We start from the raw sequence: 13,445 nt of genomic DNA on the forward strand, positions 1-13,445 counted from the left end.
AACAAATTAATTGAAAAAAAATCAAAGAAAAGAAAAATAAAACAAAATAATATTCTAATAAATAATGATGTGTGAGGAGGGATACACTGAAACCATCTCCTATTTTGGTTTATAGTTAATGTGCTTGGCTTCATCATAGGATTCGAAAACTTTCAGTTATGATTTAAATTACACAAACAATTTAGTAATGGAGAGAAGATGGAATCAAGGACTGTGAAACCGAAGAAGAGCTTCTGGCAAGCAGCCTGCTATTCATAACAATGGCAGCAATTGCTTGAGAGCAAAGAAAGCCAATCTCGACTGCGTCAGAATTAACAACGCAATCTCAAGTAATACCTATACGAAATTGTCAAATGGTGTTAAACATAAAGATAAATTGTAAAATGATTACCAGGCAGCACTGTAAAGAACCCTTTAGAAAATTGACTTCAAATAAAGATCAACACCCATGACAATACAAATCACCCCTCCTGCTTTCTATTTATATACAGAAGATTTCTCTAAATTCCAGTACTAATAACTTTTGAGCAGTATCAGCTTGTATACAACAAAATAAAAGATGCGAGTCCTACTTTATTGCATCTTTACTTTCCTCAACCTGTTCATCAAAGACTCTATAGATGTTTGTATTCTGGTGCCATCTGTCTGCCCAACTACTTGAGATGCCTGGTGCAAACTTTGAATCCCACGACCCAAACTGGCAATTGACGGGGCTGCAGGAAGAGACTCAACAGCACATTCAATCCCATCTCCATACATGAGCAATGCTGAGCAAGTTGCAACACTGCAACCAAATGCTGCCCAAGGTAGGACACCAATAGGTTGCACCTGCCGTTTTCTCATTATTTCATAGAAAGCTGTTCTCATAGTTGAAAAACTGGTTTTCTCAGCAGAGGCTATAACACTGTGGACCACTGTCCGGATTTTCTCAGCAGAAACAGCTGCTTTCAACGCAGATGTTGCATTGGCTCCAGAATTGGCAAGTCCAGGGGCCAGCAGTTTTGTTGGACCAAGAGTCTTGCCCATAGATATTGCCATTATCTTTTGAGTTTGGATCAGCAAAAGCTTAAGGGCAGTAGGAAATTTAAATGTAACAACCTTCATGAATGTCGATGCATGAACAACTTTGGAAAGAGACGAAGCTCCAAAAATTGCTGTTGCCCCAGCTCCAACTGCCACCATAGGTTTGTTTGAAAGTAGCCGTCTCTTTTCATCATGATTGGGAACTTCTCCGTCACTTTCACAATCAGTGACAAGCTTCCCAACCAAATCCTTCACTTCTGGAGGAACAGGAGTGTTCCAATGTTTCCTAATACCTGCTAAGCCACTAGCATCCACCACGGCTACTATAGTCTTGAACTTCCTAGTCTGGCTTTGAAGGGCCTGTGCAGTGAGTGCATATGACTTGTCCTGAACCTGAAGCTCTGAAAACTCAACTTTAGTCTTGTTGGGCTTCCCCACTTCTTTAATGGGCAATCGACCGGCACTGTTAAGGGCAATTCTCAGCCCCTCAACAGCAACTCGGAAGGTGTGCACTTCAGATATAATTTGGGTATCCACAGCTTCCCCCCTGTTTACGTCATCTAGCATTTTCTGTGCAAAGGCTAAAGCCCTCCCAATGAATGGGAGATCAATAAATATATTATGTAGATCCAGGAGTAATGGATAAACAGATTGGGCGAATGGTGGCACCTGGAAAGTGTTTCCTGGCTGAATTTCTTTTAATCCTGACTCTGAAACAGAACTTGATGGACTCAACTTCCACAATGACACATCCATATAAGAAGATAACAACTTCACCATCCGTGACTGAACATTATCATCAAGACTAAACCTCTTTGAACTTTGCAAAGCAATCGAACCCACTTTCTGTGGCACTAAACTACTAACAAAAGCATGAAATTTGCTCCCTGTGTCAGCTTCACTCGAATTAATGTCCCCGATAACTGTATCAATAGATGATGTTTCCAGCACCAAAAAAGATGAACCGACCTCCTTGGCCACCCTCCTGGCAGCCAAGATATGCCCGTGAAAACTAGTCCCAAACATTTCTCTCAAAACCAAGTTGCCAGCCACATCTTCATACTTTTCCTTATTAATCTTTTCTAAAAAGCATCTTTTAATCACTCCAAATGACGAAGTGGGAACTAGCTCATCAACAATATTTCCTAGTTCACTCTCTTCAGTTTGAATATCAACCAGCGCCGAATGACCCACCTGAGCCACTACAGCATCTGGTCGAACCTCCCTAACAAGGCACTCAACGTCTACAGCCGACCTCTCAGATAAATTCTGAGCACAGAGTATATAAATCACAGATTGAGATTTCGGATCGCGAACTGCAAAAACAAATCTTTTCGTGTTTTCTGGTATAGAAAGCTTCCTAACTATTTCATTAGATGCTTTCAAATCATCAACTTTCAATATTGACAAAGGCCACACGTTTTGTAGACTATAGATAAATGCAAGTGCCATTACATCAGCAAAAAACCCCTTCTGTTCTCTACCGGGAAACTCAATCTAGACAACAAGATCATCCAAAACAAACAATACATTCACCCAAATTTTCCACAAAAAAAAAAAAACAAAAACCATTTCAATTGAGGACTCCAGCATCAAGAAAGTCAGCTCCTTTTCTATTTTTCTTCTTTTTCCCACCTTTTACCAGGAACCAAACAAGGGAAAAGAGGAAAATCCTAGTTTGTTTAAGAACTAAATTTGCATCACTAAACTAAAATTGAGCAGCCCAGATAAAGATAAAGCAAGAATCTCAGAGATGTACCTTCTGTTTCCAATGAAAATCCAACGAGATCGATGTGACTTGATTGATTTTCCCGAGAAAGATAGAGAAATCTGGAAGAGAAAAAAAAATTAAAAAACAAATATTGAGAAGTCTGGCTAAAAAAAAGTATTATAGGGTTTGAAGTAGTTAAAAAAAAAAAAAAAGCACAGATTATAGGACTTTGACTAAAAACGATATCGTGCTCTCTCTCTTTGGTGTTCAGCTTAAAGAGATCGTACTGGGCCGGATCAAATTCAAAAGGTAATTTTAACGAGAAAAAGATACGCGGGTTAATGTTTTTTTTTTAAACTAAGAAAATTTTTAAATGTGAAATAAAAATTTGGAGTGCTTCTAATCTATAATCATATGAGATAATTAAAGATAACGCTAAAATATATGGAAATATATATATTATATATATATATATATTTGTTTATTGCAGATTGTAATAATGAATCAATAATTTTGCTTTTAAAAAAACTCTCAATAAATTGACTTTTAAAAGGTAAAATGGTCTTCTTCTTTGGTTTATTTATTATTTTTTAATTTTTAAATCTTTTCATTATTTTTTTTCATAGTAAAATAATTTTGTTATTCCTAAAAAAAATCATGTAAGGGTTTAGAGTTTTTACTGCAATATAATTACTCTATTACATTTAGATTTAAATTTTTAAAAGCTTAACTTGATAAGCTAATTCATAATTTCAAATCGTTTTTTTTTAATAATTTTTGGATTCTAAGGATATAGTAGTATTTTTTCAAAATAAAAAAAATGTAATAACAACTGATGTGTGTACTACACACATCAACACATCAATTGCTCCACCCCTTTCAAGTAGTATGTATGGCTGAATATGGTGGTCAAAAATATTATCATGTTGCATCATTCAATTCATCTTGACCTTCTTTTTTTCCCTGTGCAATATGTGTAGTCGTTGAACCTCTGTTACACTACCAATATTTTTTTTTTTCTCCTTCTAGAAAATCATATTTGCCCCTATCAGCCCTTTAATTTTATTTTTATATTGATCTTTTCCCTTATTTTTTTTATTTATTTTTTTAATTCATTTCTTAAAATTTGTTTTGTTATCAATTGCATCCTGCTTTAATTATTATTTTTTGTCAATCAAATTTGGTTCTTATTTTTTTTTATTTAAGATAATTTTTTAATTTATTTTCTTTTCAATTTCATCCCTTCATTTTTCTCACCTTTCATATTCAATGCTCATTCCTTTTCTTTTCTTTTTTGCTTCGGTTAGTTTTTTTATTTGAATTTTTTTTTTAATTTTATCATTTAAATAGGTTAACAATTAAATTCTTAATTGAACCTAAATCTTCAATTACAAATATTGTGAATTTGGAATAATGACTTAAGTTTAGAATCACATGGGTCAAAACGACCAAAATGAAAATCAAAACAATTTTGAAGGCAAAAAAATGCAATGACTTGAACAGTGAAACAAGAAAAGAAAACCTTTATTTTAGCCCAAATATCAAATTAGATCCTTGCAATTTTAAATTTTTTTAAAGCAACAAAATCAAATATATTTTACAAGATTGAGCATCAACTAAATGTCAAAATATTTTTTTGACACCTCAAAAACCTCATACTCAACAAATCAAAATATACAAAGATAAAATTAAAAAAAAAAATTGGTGAATAAAATAAAAGAAAAGGACTTCAAGAACTTAAAAAACCGTAAAACATTGGTCTTGCAAAGCGGATCTAAAGTAAAATCACCATCATTTTTAGTTTTTTTTTTAAAATGTGATTGTAATTGTAACGTGACATGAATTGGGTTTGGGATTTTAATTTTATTTATTTTGTTGTATTAAATAAATATCATTCTTAAATGAGAAAATTAAAAAATTAATGTTTTTAGTTTTATTAAATGAAATAAATGGTTCTTGTAATTTAAAAATTAATCAATTAATTGTTTGATTAATGTTGATCATGCTTAGTTTAATATTTCTTTGTTTTAAAAATATCTTGTTTTTGTATCCATGTTTCCATATTATCTATTTTTTATTTATGAAAATAAATGAAAAAATATTAAGAAATCATAAAGATTTTAAATAATCATGTTCCAAATAGATTTTAAATCATAAAGATTAATTAAATATTTTTGAAACTAGAGGGACTATTTAATTAACGTTGCAAGGATATAGGGATTAATTTATAATTTATTCCTCTTAAATAAGATTTATTTAAAAATAATTTCAATATGATTTAAAACCTAATAAAAATCAAGGTGGACGTCAATATATTAACTTTCTTACCTTATAAAAAATTTAATAAAATATATCAATATTAATTTAAAGATTATTTAATTCATCTACCATTATAAATTTTGAATATTCTTACTTATGGCTTGTTAAAATTTTTTTCACTCCAATGATGCTTTTATATATTCATAATTTAGGTATATCTTTTAATTACTATTTTTATTAGATACTAATTTATATAGTTACTAAAATTTAAAATAAAATTTTCATAAATACAACGTTCTGTAGTGAATCCCATATAAGAATGACTATTGGTTGTGCTAAAGTCACACACCACCACCCCAACACTTCCATCACCAATCTAACACTCGAATATAATTGGCCAAACACACGACCATAAAGAAGCATTCATTTACTTTGACTTCACTTCTTCACACGCAAATCTGACACGTGATTGGTCTGTCACCTTTCATTGAAGTCGTTTTCCATTAACCAAAACCCAAACACACCAAACACCGTGTGTTTTGTTGTAAATCCGAAGCAATAATAATAATAATAATAAAGTGCATGCATGTTCTTCTGAATCGCACCTCCCTCTCTCATAATTACAATAATTCTCCGTAACTTTCTTTCTAGAGAGAATTCAAATCTCTCTCGCCGAGAGAATTAAATTGGATTCCGCGTAGCAGTGGATCTGACCGGAGATTTCACCGTCGGTGAATGAGTTTTTAAGAGATTGATTTAGGTGAGATTAACGTATTGATTTCCGTTGCTTTTATTAAAGCATCAGCTCTTTTAATGCTCTAACCGTTTCGAGTTTCTTTTAAGAGAGAATTCCATTTCTCATTTTTGTCTGCCGAATTCAATTCGAATCTCCCCCGGCGAGAGAATTGGATTCAATTTTGGAGGAGCTGTGGATCTGATCGGAGATCTCACCGGCGGCCGAGGTACTATTGGCAGATGAATTGTTGAGATTGTGATTCAGGTGAGATCAAAGTGATTTTTTTGCTGTTTTCTTTGTTTAGATAACGAAGTGTTAGTTTTGGACTTTGAAAGTGCAGGATCTGATGATTCTTAATGTACTGTTTGGATCTGGTTTGGATTCTGGTTATCTTAATAAATTTAATTACTTTCTTATGATTTATTGGACCAGGGAGAATTGTAGCTATAAATCCATGTATTATTTTTAACAATTTCAAGTAAATTAGGTATCAAGAGTTGAAATTTGCGCATGATTTGAACAAAGATTAGCTATTAACTGTGAATTATGTTTATGTCAATAAATTTGGTTAATTTCTTTATGGAACAGAGAATTTTAATTTCCTTGTATATGCTTTAAATCCGTAACTTCAACAATCAAGTGTTAAATGTTTAATTAGTAATTGATAGTAATAATTAATGAGTGTTCCTTGTGGGTTATTAACCTTTTTTTAACCTTTTTTTTTCTGTGTAGATTTAATTTTGTGAAGTGTGGAAGTGTGAGCAGCGAGGAGGAAGCCAATGAAGAACGGCACGTTAGAATGCAGTGTGTGCCATTCGAAATTGGTTTCTCCAAATTCTAGAACATATTCGAAGGCTTATGACCGGCATAAGATCAGGGTTTCATCAAAGCAGCGTGCCCTTAATGTGCTTTTGGTTGTTGGCGATTGTGTCCTAGTTGGTTTACAGGTGATTAGTTGCCTTCATGATCTCTCTCTCTCTCTCTCTCCCTCCCTCCCTCTCTCTTCTAATATGAGTTCATTTGAATATAGTTTGTTGGAAATTGGGATGGGTAAGCTATCTTATAGATCTGTTTGCTACTTTTCTATGTTTACATTTAGAATTGTGCTTTGCTGACTGACTAAGTGAATATCAGTGACTTCGTTGTTGATATAGTTCATTCAAATATCTGTTGTGGTATTGTTTTGTTTAGGTGTGCAATAATAACTAATTTGATTTTTGCCTCAACTGTCTTCTTGTTTCTCTGATTCCTTGACATGTTTTTGTCTTCTTGTTTCTTTGATTTCTTAACATGTTTGATTTGCTTTTATTGCCAGCCAATTTTGGTTTATATGTCCAAGGTGGATGGGAAGTTCAATTTTAGCCCGCTTAGCGTTAACTTCTTGATAGAGGCTGCGAAGGTTCTGTTTGCAATTGTCATGCTTTTGTTCCAGGTACATTTTACGTACTTTTCTAGTCATTTAAGTGTATGCCTGATTCCATTTTTTTCTTTGTCATCCTACCATGGCCTAATGTAAAGCAAATGGACATTGCATAGTGCAGTAGCTATAGTTTTATGCTTGTGGCTTCAAAGTGTTTGGGTTTGAATGCTGAGGTAGTCACTATATATAACTAACATTGCCAAAGAATTGGATTTTCTCCAATTGTCATGCCTAATACATGTTATATTTGATCTCCAACTGAGTATTGATATGTAAATCAATCTTCATAAGTGGAATGGAGCTTGGAAATAAGGAGAGATCTCGACTTTGATAATTTATACTCTGTAGTTATTTTTCACGTTTTAGTTTTTATCCCGATTTGTTTTTGTTTTTGTGTTTGCTTATAGCATTTCATTAAATGTTAGTGTTTTCATGAAAACTAGAAACTCTTGAACAAAAGATTCTTGTTATGCCTCTTATGTGTATTCATTTTCTAGCTGATGATGTAAAGTTTTGGTTAATTATGCAGGCGAGGCATCAGAAAGTTGGAGAGAAGCCCCTTCTATCAATCTCCACATTTGTACAGGTATCATCTTTTTCTCAGAAGGGTTGCACATTTAAACAAAAGATTTTCAATGCTATGTTTGACAGCCTTAAATCCGGCCATGCATTATCTTTTTTACAGGCAGCCCGTAACAATGTTCTTCTTGCAGTTCCAGCTTTTCTTTATGCTATCAATAACTATCTGAAATTCATCATGCAGGTATAATTCTTTTGTAATCTCTTCCTATCTATTCTGTCCACATTTTGTACTCTACCGTATTTCAATTTGCTACCATATTTGTGTCAATGGCTCAATACCCATGCATAGGGGCAACTACTGAGATGCAATTGCTTATAGGGATGGTGATTGAGGAGGTAAATGGGCAACTTATCCCAGCCTTCCCTGACCATGGTAAATATATGGGTGAGATAAACAAGTTGCTGATTGGACTGGGAGGGCCTTGAGAAAACATGATGTGCATTTGGGTTGTGGCTGGGTCTGGCAGACGCCCTACCTTGTATATTTTCTCAATGCATGTTGTGTATTTGCATCATATGCGACCTCATAAAGAACACAAAGACTCTGGGATATTATGTGTAGGGTTTGGATTCATGGGTTGTCAACCAAACACAATTGTTAGTTGGATCCTATGACACATAATTATCAAATATGATGGATTCTGCGGAAACAGTATTACCAAAAACGACCAAAGAATATTGTGCCAGCATTGGCTTGCTCTTCTTTGTGAAAGGCTAAGTGTCCTAGTTGCTTACTCTAGGGAATGAATGCATGTAAACTATCAAAATGATAAAGAAGATCCAGAATTTTCAATTTGGTTAAGTTGAGAGAAGAATTTGTCCCACCAGAATAATGCAAAGTCTAAACTTTTGTGTTCAATTACGAAAATCAATGCATTTGCTTCCTTTGACCGGGATAAATTGCTTTTGATGATTTTATACCGAAGGTAAATCTAGAAACTTCTTATCTGCTTAGGAGTTCTTCCAGCTTCTATTTTGATGCCTTGAGGGGCATCAGAAACTATAAATCCATGAAGCTATGAACAGTGGGGATTACACACAAGATTACTCAGGAACTTTGCTAAAATAAGAGTGGAAATGATATTACTTTTTTTTTTTACTTAAGATCTATTCAGACGTAGAATGAAGCATTATTTTGTGTTCTCATACACCCCTTAACTTATAATTTATTCTTTGTTTTGCAGTTATATTTCAATCCTGCAACTGTGAAGATGCTGAGCAATTTGAAGGTATTCTATGATGCATATTTCTGATTATTAGAAGCTAGGTTATATTGGTTGTTAGCTTCATGATCTTCCCCTGATAAACACTAATGCTTCCAGCTTTGGTGGACTTGTAACATGTTTTCAGTTTCCACTATCCAATAAGGATCTTGAATTTAAATATAGGTGAAGAAGACTCACAAACTACAGATAAAATGCTTTGAAGCTGTTCAACATTTAACTGACAAATCAACTTTTGGTTCGGAGTGCCAGTTGAAAAATTTTAAGTTTCCTAATATATATACAGTGGCTTTTAAATGACTGTGAGCAGTTTCTGGTCATGTACTCTCAGTATTGGACACTCACTTTCCACTGAAACAGCATGCTCTACGAAAACATCTTCGAAAATTGAAGTAGAACACATTGATAAATTAGTAAACCAAAACAAAGGATTTTCATCTCACAGAAATAGTTTTAGTTGGATGCTAAAATTAATGAAATTAATCATATTTGATTCTTTTCACCTAGGGCTTGGATGAGGTGTAATAAGAACTTCATTTGTGGATACATTATGCCTAGATATGCTGAACTGGGATACTGCTTCTCTCTTTACCAGAATTTTTATAGAGAAATGCTCATGTTATTTTTAGAAGGGAATACAAGCTCACATTTATGTTTTAGATCATGAACTTCTACTTGGGTTAAATTTTGTTTCTTTCTGTGAACTTGCAGGTTTTGGTAATTGCTGTTTTACTGAAATTCATAATGAGACGTCGGTTTTCCATAATTCAGGTTATTCCATGTTTTAGGTTCACTTATGACTGCTTTTCCATGTCATTTTCTTGGGAAATATAGGACTGACTTGTGGGTCTCTTAACAGTGGGAAGCTCTTGCTTTGTTGCTCATCGGAATAAGTGTAAATCAGTTGCGCTCTTTACCTGAAGGTACTAGCGCTATGGGCCTTCCAGTTGCAACGGGTGCATACATCTACACATTGATCTTTGTAAGTTCAAGTATCAAAATGCTGAGGATAGTAATTACTTTTTGTTCAATGGCATGAAGTGCTGGTTATGAAAGCAGATTCTGTTAAAATTGACTATCTGTATGTAAAATTTTGTAATGTTCCTCTTCTTTTATTTTCATGTTAGAGGCTGATTTTTGGAATTTTACAGGTGACTGTTCCATCTATGGCCTCTGTATTTAATGAATATGCTATGAAGAGCCAATATGACACAAGCATTTACCTACAGGTGATATGTCATGGTTGAGGAATTTGGTTTTTTATGTTGAGCATTAAAACAGTTTTGAGAGTGTCATGTTATTTACAGTTTCACTTGTGATGACCATCAAATGGTGATTATGATTGTTTATATAGATTCCAATATGAAGTATAGTATTTGTTACCTTTAATCTAGGGAGGACCTCCCTAGCAGGTGTCAAGCACATGCTCTTGACTTCTGAAGGACTTTGAGTTGGTAGTGCATGAATCCATTATTTAACGATTGACTCCGATTGATATTTGGATTTTGAAAGAATTAAATCTCAATAAGTTATCCTAACATTGACTCCAATTCTTTTGCTTCCAGAATGTATTTTTGTATGGATATGGTGCTATATTCAACTTTTTAGCAATACTGGTAACTGTCGTGGTCAAAGGTATGGAAGAAATCTATTACTTAAATTTAATTTTACAAGGAAGTTATGATTACATTGAGAGCAATGCTTGAGTTCTAATATCAGGTGTTTGCAGGTTATGCCATTAATGGGTTTGCGTTTTATTGATTTATTTTGGACAGCTTTTTTTACTCCTTTATCTAGTTTTACTTGTGACATTGATGAGAAGTTTTTATGATGGATTTTTCATTAGTGAATATTTGGAACATAAGAACTGCTGTGAAGTTTTAAATTTCTTTACTGTTAATAGGGTATTGGAATGATTGATAAAATCCTAATATGATGGCATCTACAGTTGGCTCCTACACTCCTCTAAGAATCTTTGATTGAATTGTTATCATGCTCAAAAGTAATGCAAAACATTTTCTAGTAATAATATTTTCATGAGATGATCAAATGCCCATTGCCTATGATCTTGGTAGTTTTGTTTCATGGGATGCTTATGCAAAACTTATGGTTGTGTCCCCTGACATTTTAATATTCAATGTTTTCAGGACCCAGTAGCTTTAACATCCTGGAAGGACATTCAAAAGCTACCATGCTTCTAATATTTAACAATGCAGCCCAAGGAATTTTGTCTTCTTTTTTCTTCAAATATGCAGGTTCTTTTCACCCCTAATGCCCCTTTGCATGAAATGATTTCGATGTCTACATGTCTTAAGTTCATATTTGGAGTTTCATCTTACCTATATGTGCTTCTGTGAGCGATGGCATAAAAATATCATTAGCAACACATGGATAGTGATGTCATTTGGATATTTTCAGATACAATCCTGAAGAAGTACTCTTCAACAGTCGCAACAATCTTCACTGGCATTGCATCTGCTGCGTTGTTTGGTCATACTTTGACCATAAACTTTATGTTAGGAATTTCTATCGTGTTCATCTCAATGCACCAGGTGATTTATCAAGATAATTGAAAGGAAATTTTTTGGATTGTGTGAAACTTCTTTTTTTAAAAAATTGAGTACCCTCTTTTCTTCGGCTTCATTTGTCATCCAGTTCTTTTCACCACTTGCAAAAGTCAAGGATGAACAGCAGAATGGAATAACGGAACTGAGGGATGTTCCTGAGAAACTCAAGTATGTTCTCTCTCTCTCTTTCACACACACACACACACTCCCAAGTGGCCAAAGTGTAAGAAATAGCTTTGGATAATTTAAGTTGTTCTTCATGCAATTTGAAAAAATTACCTGCGATCAGCTTTAAATTGGATATGCCTCAAGGGAACCTGATTTAGTTGCTTAATGCGATTTTTTTTTATTCTTTGATGAGGATGGAAAAGAGTTCCGAGAAAATACTTGTGATTTAGTTTATCTTCTCCGTTCTGATAATGAAGTACATTATATATTATTACTGTTCAGGTCAAAAGATTCGTTCCTAGATTTGGCAGCAGCAGCTCATGTAGAGGTGTGTATCTGTAGTTACCATAATTTAGATAGTATTAACTGTTCTCAAACTAACCACGTTTTTGCTCTGTCCAGACAACTCGTCATGCAGGAGAGGATGAAAGACGGCCTCTACTCCCTACCTAAACCTTCAGTGAATTTGTCTTACATTAGAGAGGTACAACTATTGTGAAGATGTTAATGTTTCTTAAAATCCTATCTGTTAGATATTAAAGGCGTGCTGCAACAATCTTTGTTATTCAGGAATTTTTGTGGGAAGAATTCTTTTGGCAGGACTTGTTGGATTGAAGAGAAGACAAGTCCATTGTCAGAATCACAAAATAAATACAACTTGGAAGAATTGTTTTAGACATTTGAGAATCCTTTCCTGCTTCTTTCGTTCACCCGGTCAGTGTGCCTTTCAATCATGCCCGGGTTATCTGGGTTTTCCCCGCTCGAGGCTTGACAAAGATTAGTAACATGGGTTACCAGGTACCTGGTTCCCGATGTCTTTCCTGCCTTTTGAAAACTAATGTGGGGTTAATTTTGTTCTTTCCTTTAAAGATATTCTTTACCCTCTTTGCCCAAATATCATTTCTTACTCTCTTTTAGAAGTCCATATGGTGTAATGAGAAAAAAATCTCCCCTTTTCCTTATACATATATCATGCTATTTAAATGTACCATTTTGTCACAGTAAATCAAAAAATAGTTGTTTTTCTTCTTAATGTAGTTCCTCATTGATAACAATTATAATTGACCTGGCTATTCGCATATGAATTTTAAATCGACAAGTTACAATTTTTTTTTTATATTTGATAATTTAGTGGCATTTCACAATATCTGTTTGAGATGTAATAGAAATTGTTTTCTAAAATGATTTTCTTTCAGAAATTAATTAAAATATATTTTTTTGTTTTTTAAAAATTATTGTTAATATCAAACACATTAGAATGACTCAAAAAATATAAATAATTTGAATCGCTTTTCCATACTGCAAAACTTGATAATATGAAACTGTTACCTGTCCAGATTAGTTAAATTTTCAACTTGTATTCATATCCAGCAAAAGATAAATTACTAGTGAGTGAGTGACCTAGAGTCACTATCTAACAAGGAAATTTCTTCCACAAACACTTTCCTAACTTTCTTCTAAGCCACAAAGCGATACAAAGACTGCGAATCGGATGCTACCTCTTTCGGAATATTGGCTCCTTCGAGATTGAGAGTTAGTATTTTGATTTCTAATTTAGGTTTAGACTATATGTAAACCATGATTTATTTATTAGAAATGGTTTATAGCATATAAAAGTATGTGACTGATATATAAACCAGCCAAGCTCCATAGCCACCACTAGCTCTAGCTCCACCGAACTTATATTTGATATTGAGGTTATTCTTCTAGTTGAGATTTTAAAAAATTTTATTTTATAAAAAATATTTTTAGTTGA

The 13,445-nt window shown here is 33.5% G+C and overlaps 2 protein-coding genes across 2 annotated transcripts; one reads left to right on the forward strand and one right to left on the reverse strand.

Annotated features, from left to right (window-relative positions):
* Positions 1–401: 401 nt before the first annotated feature.
* Positions 402–2,968, reverse strand: LOC118055007 (uncharacterized). The gene is made up of 2 exons (XM_073405513.1): positions 2,783–2,968; positions 402–2,520 (listed from the first exon to the last, which is right to left on the reverse strand). Exon 2 carries the CDS (start codon positions 2,473–2,475, stop codon positions 574–576), a length of 1,902 nt encoding a protein of 633 aa, XP_073261614.1. The 5' UTR covers positions 2,476–2,520; positions 2,783–2,968; the 3' UTR covers positions 402–573.
* A 2,624-nt stretch (positions 2,969–5,592) lies between these two features.
* On the forward strand, positions 5,593–12,722 carry LOC118055006 (CMP-sialic acid transporter 3). The gene is made up of 17 exons (XM_035066797.2): positions 5,593–5,753; positions 5,837–5,993; positions 6,462–6,676; positions 7,045–7,161; positions 7,679–7,735; positions 7,835–7,912; positions 8,916–8,960; positions 9,666–9,725; positions 9,814–9,936; positions 10,106–10,183; positions 10,520–10,589; positions 11,102–11,209; positions 11,373–11,506; positions 11,610–11,689; positions 11,972–12,017; positions 12,092–12,173; positions 12,260–12,722. The coding sequence occupies exons 3-16, from the start codon at positions 6,509–6,511 to the stop codon at positions 12,140–12,142; spliced, it is 1,215 nt and encodes a 404-aa protein (XP_034922688.1). The 5' UTR covers positions 5,593–5,753; positions 5,837–5,993; positions 6,462–6,508; the 3' UTR covers positions 12,143–12,173; positions 12,260–12,722.
* The last annotated feature ends 723 nt before the right edge of the window (positions 12,723–13,445 follow it).

This window comes from Populus alba, chromosome 17, assembly GCF_005239225.2.
Source record: "Populus alba chromosome 17, ASM523922v2, whole genome shotgun sequence".
Taxonomy (NCBI): Eukaryota; Viridiplantae; Streptophyta; class Magnoliopsida; order Malpighiales; family Salicaceae; genus Populus; species Populus alba.

What these genes read in the sequence shown, in the direction of transcription:
- LOC118055007 (XM_073405513.1), bottom strand. Translation starts at nt 2,475, where the DNA reads ATGGCACTTGCATTTATCTATAGTCTACAAAACGTGTGGCCTTTGTCA.
- LOC118055006 (XM_035066797.2), top strand. Translation starts at nt 6,509, where the DNA reads ATGAAGAACGGCACGTTAGAATGCAGTGTGTGCCATTCGAAATTGGTT. An exon ending in TTGTCATGCTTTTGTTCCAG is followed by an intron (nt 7,162 to 7,678) that starts GTACATTTTACG and finishes TTAATTATGCAG; the next exon opens with GCGAGGCATCAGAAAGTTGG. An exon ending in AGATGCTGAGCAATTTGAAG is followed by an intron (nt 8,961 to 9,665) that starts GTATTCTATGAT and finishes GTGAACTTGCAG; the next exon opens with GTTTTGGTAATTGCTGTTTT.